The sequence below is a fragment of the Orycteropus afer genome, unplaced genomic scaffold (genome assembly GCF_000298275.1).
Source record: "Orycteropus afer afer isolate SDZICR_OR568_19922 unplaced genomic scaffold, OryAfe1.0 scaffold00296, whole genome shotgun sequence".
In the NCBI taxonomy this organism is placed as follows: Eukaryota; Metazoa; Chordata; class Mammalia; order Tubulidentata; family Orycteropodidae; genus Orycteropus; species Orycteropus afer.
In genome coordinates, this window is record NW_006921883.1 from 1,589,910 (window position 1) to 1,601,596 (window position 11,687).

The 11,687-nt window shown below is 38.4% G+C and overlaps 1 protein-coding gene across 1 annotated transcript in view; it reads left to right on the forward strand.

Moving 5' to 3' along the window:
* Positions 1–11,687, forward strand: part of ITGA2 (integrin subunit alpha 2) — a 155,527-nt gene that overhangs the window by 142,255 nt on the left and 1,585 nt on the right. The window contains exons 24-28 of the mRNA XM_007951539.1: positions 1,563–1,673; positions 2,610–2,714; positions 4,789–4,902; positions 8,511–8,600; positions 11,082–11,198. Coding sequence (XP_007949730.1) covers positions 1,563–1,673; positions 2,610–2,714; positions 4,789–4,902; positions 8,511–8,600; positions 11,082–11,198 — 537 coding nt within the window. The remainder of the gene's footprint in view (positions 1–1,562; positions 1,674–2,609; positions 2,715–4,788; positions 4,903–8,510; positions 8,601–11,081; positions 11,199–11,687) is intronic.

Here is an 11,687-nt window from a genome sequence, read left to right on the forward strand (position 1 = left end):
CATAGTAGAGCTGACAAGGGACAAGGTTGTAGTCACTTCTTGGTCACAGCCAGCTACCCAGAGGGACCGAGTAGTTGAACCTGTGCGCTCGGGACCATAGTTGCAGGGAACATCAATCTCCATTGGCATAACACACTACACAAAACATTGTTCCACCTCCTACTTTGGCAAGTAGCAGCTGGGATCACTTGCAAGCAGCCATCTAGATGCAACGTTGGGTCTCTCCTCATCCAGAACAAAGAAGAATGAAAAAAATCAAAGATTCATGGAAAGAATTAGTCCTAGTGACTGCACACCATGTGATCCACAGCCTACATGACTATGAGACCAGAAGAACTAGATGGTGCCTGACTACCACTGTCAACCACTTGGAATGGGATCTATGTAGGAGATCCTGGATAGAGAGGGAGAACAATGTGGAACAAAACTCAAAATCATTTGGAAAAAAAAAGGAGGGGGGGCAGGTTTGCTTGTCCGATAGAGCCTGGTGGAACCATGAGACTATGGCCCCTAGCTGCCCTTCAGGTCTGGAATTGAACCCACACCTGTGGCTTCCAGCCAAGCAAAAGACAGGCATAGGAGGTGAACATTTATCTGAGGTAGATACACTCCTTACAGAGAACAATCATGGGAGAAAAAAGGGCTTTTTATGCACAGGGAGACAGCTCAGGGGATGGGGGTGCATGGAGGGAGGGACATAGGGAAGAGGTAACTGTCAGGGGGAAGTGAGAGGGAAGTTGTTGTATTGTGGTGAATTGTGGTCAATGTCATGAGACAAAGTGTATGTGAACTGCTGTAGGAAAAGTAAATTTGCTCTGTAAATTTTCACCCAAATCACAATTAAAACAAAAAAAAAAAAAGATTTACAGCCTTGGAAACCCTATGGGGCAGTTCTCTTCTGTCCTATAGGGTTGCTATGAGTCAGAATTAGCTCGACAGCAGTGGGTTTGTTTTTTAGGGCATGAATACCAGGCAGCTAAAGCAAGGACCCCACATGTGAGAACAGATGCCAGCCGATGCACTGTACCAATGCACACCTGGTTAAGTTTCTCATTATCCTGATCATTGCTACTTTTCAAATGAGAAATTTGAAGTATAGAGAGGTGATGTACCTTTCCCAAGTGACATAGCTGATCAGTGGCAGAGTGGGATTCCACATCCCACCATCCCAACTCCATAGGAAGTATTTTTAACACTACACTATACTGCATCTCTTCCATTACAAATTATGTATCAGTTAATATTGTAGATGTGGAGATTTCCATTAAGAGGTGAAACACAGAGACCCAAAGAGTTTCTATATTATATAAACTTCACTTTCATATTGAATCACCCACCAGCCACTCCTTGGAAGGAAGGTTGGGCAATCTAGTTCCATAGTGATACCACCTCGGAAACCCAAGGAGGGGTCACTATGAGTTGGGTCTGACTTGATGGCACATCACAACAACAACAACCACATTCTACGGTTGCCCCTCAGAGACACAGAGATTATTGATCATCTCTCTGCATCATGTACAGTATCATGTATAGATAATCAAGATGTTTTATTCCCTACGTAGGTAACAACAGGAAGTGTTCCAGTAAGTATGGCATATGTAACCATCCACATCCCTCAATATACCAAAGAAAAGAACCCACTGATGTATCTGATTGGCATGCACACAGACCAGGTAAAGATAACAAAGTTGCCTATAAAAAACGTGACTTGAAAAATGGAAATGAGTGTGGGGTGATCACGTCTAACATTTTATAGGTGGAAAAGTGAGGGTATAACCCCCAAGTATCCTGGGCACCAATTAATTAGCAATTAAGTTTATACTAGAAGCAAGCTATAGTTGTAAGAAAGTGAAAATTTGAGTTAGGAACTTACTGACAGCAGAAAATATTCCACAATCCCCATTTTGCAGGTAAAGATCTGACTCTGTCAGAATTATTAAGAGAGAAGTTACTCATCTGGGAAATGACAGGTTGAATCCACAGTGGAAGAGTAGTAGGTCTACACAGCAATTAGAAGGTGATTTAAGCTGCCAGCCTGGATGTTGGGCCATTATTATTCAACTCTGATGCTCATTCTAATCTGCTCATTTTTGAACAAGAGTGATGCCCAGACCCTCCCTAGGCAATTAAATCAAAATCTCTAAGGGTAAGGCACTGGCCTTGGTATTTTTCTTTAAAAGCTCCCCAGGTGGTTCTAATACACAGCTGGGTTGGAAAACACTGCTGTAGCAAACCCTTGACACTGGCTTGACCTTAGTCTAGCACCTAGCTGGTTCTACAGTAGTGTTATTCCTGGGGTGTGATAGATGACTCCAGGAAATCAAAACCATAAAATGTTCCAGAAAAATACAAACCTGAATTAAAATCCCTCTCAGCATCCTGTCATTGCAAATTTCTCTCATCACATATGAGCTATAAGAAGCAGTGTGCCAGGATGATTTGAGTACTTCAGAGCTTAGCAATCACCACTGTGGCCAGGTCAGTGCAGTGAAAGAAGCCTCCCAGCCCTTCCCTGCCCCAGCAGATGACAGTAGGATTTCATAACACATTGAAAGGAATGGTGTAAACCATTTTGTTTCCTAACACTGACTTGGTGTCCTTCTTTGTAGGCTGGTGACATCAGTTGCAATGCAGAAATAAATCCACTGAAAATAGGACAAGCATCATCTTCTGTATCTTTCAAGAATGAAAATTTCCAGCACATAAAAGAATTGGTGAGGAAAGGTTAACATGGTGAAAGTCTCCTTCAGTGATTCATTGCTTGTTTGATCTGGAAATGAAGCCACTTCATATTATCCAAAAGAAAAACAAAAGTTCAGTTGATTTCAACTGATGGCAACCCATATTTGTTAGAATAGAATGGTGCTCCATGGAGTTCTCTAGGACTGGTTATTCAGAGGTAGATTGACAAGCCCTTCTTCTGAGGCATCCCTGGGTGGAATCGAACTGCCCACCTTTCAGTTAGTGCTGAGGGTGTTTACTCTTTGTGCTACCCAGGGACCATTCTTATTTGGCTTTTGATGGTCTGTATGAATCAACATTTACAAAATACATGCTCAAATCTAAGTTACTGGAATTATTACTTACATTATTATATTATAAAATAATATTCCAAAGTTCATGAAATCAAAAAGACTCCATGAAAAATTATTGTTCCTGGGTTTCTATCTGGAATTGTTTAGAAAAAATTCAAAAGAGCTGTGAGCATACTGGGGTATGTGCTTTAGAGATGAAACCCTTTTAACTCCTTTTGTACATAATCACTGATGCTTTTTATTTTGCTAAATATGCCTCTTGGGCCACCCTTCTCTGTATTTCCATATTTATTATCTCCTATTCCTGGATGTGTTCTCCTCTTTGAGAATGAGATTAGTGTAGCATCTAGCATGATGCTTGGCACATAATAAGTATTTAAATAAGAAGCATGTAGCAGACAGCAAACTCTAACCAAACCACAGCTCTCCTTGTAGGAACACCATTGAAATTCTCCAGGTCTATGTTTATGGCTTTTGTTTTATTTTGTGAAGGACGGAGAAGGAAAATATTACTTTTCAAATAGTTATAGAATAATTATAGGGTAAATGTGGTATGAGATGAAATGTTGTTGTTGCTATTATGTGCCGTCGAGTCAGACCTGACTCATAGAGACCCCTACTTGGGTTTCCAAGGCAGTATCACTACCGAAGTAGATTGCCCAACCTTTCTTCCGAAGAGTGGCTGGTGGATTTGAACCACCAGCCTTCTGGTTAGCAGTCAAGTGCCTTAGCACTATGCTACCAGAGCTCCTATGAGTTGAAATAGTGGTATGTAAACATACTCAATAAAACTCATCTCAGGATATGTGAAGATATAACACTTCTCAGCATTTTCCTTATTTTTTGAAGATGTTTTATTGGTTTTGTAAAAATAGCAACTGCTCCTTGTGAGGAATTCAAACAATGCAAATCTTACAAAGAAACTAAAATTCTCCAGAAATCTAAAACCTGACCAGTCTTAACATTTGATGAACATCCTTCTTTCTCTGTATCTCTAAGCATTTAGCAACATGTAGATACATGTATTAAAAAAAAAAAAAAAAAAAGTTGCCATCATGGTGATTCCTACTCATAACAACACAATGTATTTCAGAAGAGAACTGTTCCTTAGGGTTTCCAGTAGCCGATTTTTCAGAGTAGATAGGCAAAATGACAGTCCTTTCTTTCACGGTGGTTCTGAAACTTCCAAGCTTTTAGATTGTAGCCAAGCACATTAACCATTTGCACCATCCAGAGGCTCCAGACACATGTATGCTGTTGTGTCACTGTATCATTCCACCTTTTCTGTAGGCCAATATGCCATAGATTTCTTTCTTTTTTTTTTAAATGTAAAGAATGCCTCAGAAGGTTTAATGACTGAATTATACTGCATTTTGTGTATGTTGAATAATTAACTAGAAGCTAATGTAATCAGTATATTGTTGGTAAACATGAGTTATTTACATTTTATTTTATTACTCAAAGAAATAGTAGATAAGACATTTGGTGTCCTTTTGTCCATATATTTAAGATTATCTTCTGAAATGATATATAGAAGGGGGATGTCTGGCACAAAGGGTACGCACTTCTTACATTCCAAGTCTTATCATCACAGTGAAGAAGGGTCATGGCTACTAGCAATGCATGTGGTTGTCTGTTTCCCCAGTCTTCTCAGCACTGGATTTTTATCAGTTTTTATACAATTTTAGCATTTGTTTTTTAAAAGCCCATACTAACCCTCTCTCTTCTTTCACCAATGCCTTCAATCTGAAAGAACTGTAGAACTGCTTCATGTGGTAATGTTACCTGCTGGCTGAAAGACCTTCAGGTGAAAGGAGAATACTTCGTTAATGTGTCCACTCGAATTTGGAATGGGACTTTTGCAGCAGTAAGTATCAGCTTTATTTATTGGATTTATCAATAACAAGAAAATGTAAGGCTTCATTGTCAGGAAGTCCTTACCTTTTGACAAAATTAGCATTCCAGCTAATATCAGCGGTGCCTACATAACTCAGAGCGCTTTTGTACTGGAAGACGTCAGGCTTCTCTCCTTTTCCAGGGCTTGCCCAATCTGGCTATGCCCCAGAATCACGTGAGCTGCTTGGGAAAGATTCTGCTTTTTGGACTCCACCCCAATCTACTACATCAGAATCTCTGGGAATGGTGTCAGGGAACCCTGTGCTGGCCCTCAGCTACACTGGGCCCCTGCTTTGTCTCTCTCACTATCCCCTCAATTCCTCTACCACACCCAAATCAAAATGCACAGGTCCACGTCTCATTCCTTGAGCACTTAACTAATGGTTTGATTGATCTCCAACCACCCAGTAAATGAATCTAGCATAAGGGTCCTTCTTTGTCTACCAGAGCCAGGTAACTGCTCTGCTTTTCTATTATACCCTTTTTCTGATGAAAGCTCACTGAATGCATAACTTTTCAAACCATTTCAATCACCATGAAATGTTTGAAGAGAGTGCCAAAACAATGTCAGTGTTGTTTCCCATCTGTCAGGTGTGACTTTGCCTTAGTGATAACTGTTTTCAGCAAAGATCCACAGCTAGAATTTGAGTCTGGTATGAAAAATATAAGGATAGACCAAAAACGAACCCTGTTGTTGGTGAGTGCATTCTGACTGATGCCAACCCCATGTGTTACAGGGTAGAATAAGCTCAATAAGATTTGCTTATTTGTAATCTTTAAGGGAACAGATTGCAACATCTGTCTTCTGTAGCACCATGGAATGGGTTTGAACTGGTAACCTTTTGGTTAGTAGCCAAGTGCAAACCCCTTGCATCACCTGGGACCTCATAAGGATAGACCAAACCAAAACAAAGCCCACTGCCATTGAGTCAATTCTGACACGTAGGGAGCCTATAGAAAAGAGTGGAACTTCCCTACAGGGTTTCTAAGGCTGCAAATCTTTACAGAAGCACACTGCCTCACTTTTCTCCTGTGGAACAGATGGTGGATTTGAACCACCAACCTTTGGGTTTAAATGCTTTAACCACTCTACCACCAGAGCTCCTTATAAGGATAGGCAGGTCTCCTTAACTCTGTGTGGTTGGCTAGCTATTCCTTTAACCAACATTGACTTGGATTGAAGCATCAAGTTATAAATTAGTCTAAAACCCCCTGCAAGCCTTGTGATCTCACTGGTTTTTGTTGTTGTTTATATTTTAATGAATAAATCAGTTCTTAAGGTGCTTCCCAACCAGTCTCTACTCCCTGTTTTCTCACTATTTCATGATTTCTCCAACAAACCCCATTACCTGCTGTGGACTTTTATAAAAGATTAGAAAACTAACCTCCCTCTGAACTTGTCCCTGGATCCAAAATAGAAGCAATATTCTTGGAGAAAAGCATAATAAAAAGATAAATAGTGAAAGGAGGGAGGGGGAAAAAAAAAAAAGAGAATTGGGTGAGTGGGGAGTGTTGACTTTCCTTTATTTCACATTTGCTTTCAAACTTTCACGATGACTTAAATCCTAAGATGGGCAGCGTGCCCTCAGTCACAGAACCTTCCCAGCTGCCACAGCCTGGTGCTCTGTTTCACCACTTGGCTCCTTGGATGCAGGGAACAAATGTTTTCATAGCACCCTGGGCCAGCTGGGAAGGAAAACTGACTGTCGCACATCAAAATACAATCACGCTGGCTCTGTAAAAAGCATTTGATTTTTCTTGAGTTTGTTTAAAGCTACATCATTTTAACTGTGAGACTTTTTAAGTATCTTCCTGAAGGTCTTCAAAAGCATTGGTTTCATTTCTGTGAGAAAAATTCTAAAGTGTATTTTTTATGCTTTTCCAATGTGGTTATGGTGGTTAAACTAAGAAAACACTCTTGAGAGTTATTGTATCTTCCTCCTTCATGAAAGGTCAAATGTTTGTCCCCACCTTATTTTCAGCTATTTCAACCACAGAGTGGATTTTCCCAGACCACCTAGGAGATCCAGTCTGCAGTATGGATCTCATTTCTCTTATTGGAACCATATTAATATACTGCCTTTAGTTGTTACCTTTTTTTTTTTTGATGCAGTGAAAGCCAACATCACATTTTAATCAATTTCAATACAAAGCAATTGGTCAGGCCTCCAAATGGATGGCAGTGTTGGTGGCCATTTGTAAGGCAAATCCTTGATGAACGTTAATAAGTATGTTAGATCACTTTCCCAGATGTGTCTTGTGTACCTATCACTACTATGCTGCATAATTGTGGAGAAGGGCCTGACATGAGAGTGCAAATATGTCAGTACTGTAGGAAAAATTATTTCATCTTTAGTCTATTGAAACTGTGTAAATCAATATTCCCTTCACTGCTACTTTTTATTTATTTGTTTACTTAAACCATCATCAATGCATTTAATGCACCCCCATATTATGTATATCGGGCAGTGTTTCATTCTGCTGTGCATGGGGTCGCTATGAGTCGGAAATGACTCGATGGCACTTAACAACAACAACAACAATTATGTATGTTTAAGAGACTATTATTGATCAGAGTTAACTTCTGATGTCATCCTCCATCTTGAATAAATTAAAAAAGAGTAATTAGAGACTGAGTTAGTGGAAAGGAAATAAATTACTCATTTTTTGGAAATATATTCTCTCTTTTTGGCTACTCGATATAGTTTAGCAAATTACTTCATGGAGTATATTGAATTCTGTGCCCTAGTAACCAGAAAAACAGACCTACTAGGCAGAGCATATGAAAAACTGGGCATATTATTCTATTTCCTAGTAAGTATCAGGCTCAATATTTATATTATAGGGAAAAATATAAAGCAATGGAATATGCACATCAATAATGTTTTCATCAAAAAACAGATGCATGTAAGTGTATTTCATATTAGAAAGTCACTAGGAACTTCAGCATAAAACATAGTTTCTTCCTATATGTCTGCCCCTCAGTCAAGTAGTATTTGATGGAATGCTTAGATGGGGAAGTCTGAAATTCTTACTGATGTTGTATATTTACACTGACTTTTGGCACAAGGTTCAGGGTATCTGCTGCTTACATGCATGCTTGACTTCAAATTTACTTCTCTTTTATTAATTGCGGTGAAATTCATATGTAACAGAAAATTAACCACTTTAAAGGGAACAATTCAATGACATTTAGTACATTTACAATGTTGTTCATCTGTCACCACTATCTACTTCCAAAACATTTTCATCACTCCAAAAGGAAACCCCAGACCCATTAAGCACTTACTCCCTCTTCTACCCTTCGCCTAAGTCTCTGGTAACCACAATCTGCTTCCTGTTCTCTATGGATTCATTACCTGTTCTGGATATTAAATATAAATGGGATCATGTAATATATGACCTTATGTGACAGGCTTCTTTCACTTGACAAAATATTTTCAAGGTTCATCTAAGTCATCAGAGTTGATGTTTGTTCATCACTTTCCATAGAAAATAAATAAATAAACAATAAACATGCCCAGTTTTATGCATTGACTTCTGCTAGGATAAAATACAGTCTTCATTCTTTTGTTCCAGTCAACTTTCCAGACAGTACAGCTGATGGCATCTGCTGAAATTGACACCTATAATCCTCAAATATATGTGATTGAAGAAAACACCGTCACAGTGAGTGTATCACATTCCTCCCCTGGCCATTAGAATCCATAACAGTTACTCCATTTCTGAAAATTTAGTCATTCTTCTTACCTGCAGTTATTTAGTAGTGTCTTACTGAAATTCTGAAAATCTGGTATTTTTTGTTGAGCTTTTGTTAAGGGTGTTTGCTGCTCAAAAAATGTAGTGATATATTTGCCTTTCTCCCTGTCCACATTGGCAAGACTGTTTTCCTACAAGTAAGGAGTCAATGAAAGGTCCAACAATAAGGGCTCCACCTTGTCTGTGGCTCCATTGTGATTCCTACCTCAGCACCACTGCTTCTTCCTTTCTCCTTTTGCGTACACCAAATAGCTGAGATCTTAGGCCATTAAATCTAAAGCATGCTAATTTAAATCATATATTGTGTTTTAGAGTGTTTTATTCAAAAAGTGGTGCTGAAGCATCTTTAATATACAAGGCAGTTATTACAGGGGTTCTTTATTTATGTATTTTATTTTTAGTAGTACTCGTTACAGCTAGTAACTGACATTGTTTAAAATCTCCATTAATTAGTTCTTACATTCTAGAAAACTGTAAATGCTTCCCTTGATAAAAACTTTTTGCAGAGGAATATACTTTCACAGAAAACAAAAGCTCTCTGTTCTAAGAGCTGGCATGGAACAACTTTCCTTTGCACTGAAATTCTGGTTAGAATCTGCCATTTTTAGATAAAATGGGATTTCCATGTCCAGTTAATCTGTTGGCAGAGCCCTGAGCATTTTCCTTCCAGTGCTTTTGTTAGGAATTGGAAGCCAGTTGAAGGTGCTGCCCCCAAGGCCAGTTTGGCAGCTAGCATCAGTCCACTGCTCCAGCCTATGGGCTTCATTGAAAAACCAATGACCCTATGAACTCTGGGCCTCTCTCCATGTCTAAGAGTAGGCACCACCATCCCATTCTTGTTCTAGGGAAGTGATTCATCACAATAAAGAATGCTTTTCTCTGGTTTAAAAGCCTCAGCAAAAGTTTACACACTCTCTTCAGAGACTGGGGCTTGGAAAACCAGAAATGGAGCCAAGGGAAAATATGGACTTTGGATTCAAAGAGCAGTGATCTTAGCCTAGGAGAAAAGTTATATAGAATTTTTAAAAGCTCATTTTAGAGAAAGGTATTGTTCAGACAATACCCAGAACTCTTTTGAAGGCTTTACTTTTTAGAAAGCAGCATTAAATAAACTTGTTCATTAAAACTTCAAATCAGTATCTCTAATGAGCCCTCTAGAAGATATTTTTCTTGATTTTCTCTGAGCAATCCTGATATGTTACTGAGGCCAACTATTACTTGTGTCTATGAAAATATTTTTTAGTCCAAATAATAATTTGGATAATTTTTAAAATAATGTTTTGAATCTAAATATAAATTGATATATGTCTGTAGATAGATAAGTGATTGCTAAATTATTTTGGATTCCTGATCCACTTAAAACTCTGATATAAAAAATGTTGTATTCATGTATATATAGAGATCGTGGACCCCAGATTCAGAAGCTCTAGAATAAAGAAAGTAGGATACAACTGCCATTAAGCAGGGCACTACATGAATTTATAGTCACTTTATTCATAAACTGATAAAGCCATATTTTGCCTCTTGAAGATACAAAAGAGAAGAAATACATTTGCTAAAAATGCCAGCTTCAAGTTTAGCTCAATCCATAAATTATGTAACAATAAGGAGATTCTCAACCACTATAATTCAATGTTAAATCAAGAAAATAATTTCAATGGCATCCTTTATTTTGCTTCTAAGAGCACAGCTTGAAGAATGTATTGTGTGAGATTCTTGCCACAACTTCAAATAATAATAATAATAATAATATACAGTTTTATTGTTAAAACTTTTAGGATAGTCATTCCATTACAGTGTCACAAGATTGTGGGGAACTGGACGTAAAGAGTCATATGTAACCTCAAGAACAATTTTAACAATGAGAAGGTTGACATTAGACCTAAGATATTAGCTCTACTATTTCAACAGTTGGTATTCAGTAACTTTGAATGAGTATTAAGTGAAATCAATCTTTCAGAAACACAAACTAAGTTTGCTGTTGTTGCTGTTCAATCACAAGAGATTTGGGTTTTTAGTTTGTTTATTGTTTGACTCTCCTCCCAAGACTGAGTTCCAGATGCTTTCACTTTATGAGAGTGAATGCAAGAATCTGAAGTTCTCATTCTTACATAATTAAAACATCTGAAATTGGCAGATAAGACATGGCCTCCAAATACTGAAGGAATTAAGGAGGAAAAACTAGAGAATTTGCATTTCTTACCTGGACTTTACAGGAGCATTTTCTCTAACAACCATATTGTGCAATTGAAGAATGTTATCCTAAGCAGGTTATGTCATCTTTCTAGAGCAAGGGCCCATCATCTATAATATTAGAGAGTTGGACCAGGCTATCTCATTTTTTTCCAGTGTAAATGAGATGAATTAATTGTGGTGAATATGCATCTATAGATTCCTGTTACGATAATGAAGCCTGGTGAAAAAGCTGAAGTACCAACAGGAGTTATCATAGGAAGTGTAATTGCTGGAATCCTTTTGCTCTTAGCTCTGGTTGCAGTTTTATGGAAGGTAAGAAGCACTTCATATTTTAAAATACAAGGTACCTAAAGGAATCTGTCTTTAAGTTCTTACAATACAGCAACTTTACTGTTCTTTTTCTTGTGATTTAGGTGAAAGTTTACAGAGAAACTGCATTTTCCATTCATACACATTTTGTTTTATGACATTGATTGCAATCCCTGTAATGTAACAGCTCTCTTCCTACTACCTCCCTGTGGCGTTACCTTTTCCCTGTGACCTTTCCTATGCATTTCTGCCCTCTGAGCTCTCTCCTTGTGAAAATGCTGCCTCTCTGATCTCCTGTGGTTGATTGTTCTAACGAGTGTACCTACCTGGTGTAATTGTTCACCTTGTGGGCCTATCTGTTGTTTGGCTGGAAGCCAGGAGAGTGAGTTCCACTCCAGACCCAAAGGGTGACCAAGGGCCATAGTCTTGGGGGTTTCACCAGTCTCTATCAGACCACTAAGCCTGATTTTTTTTTTTTTTTTTTTTTTTTTT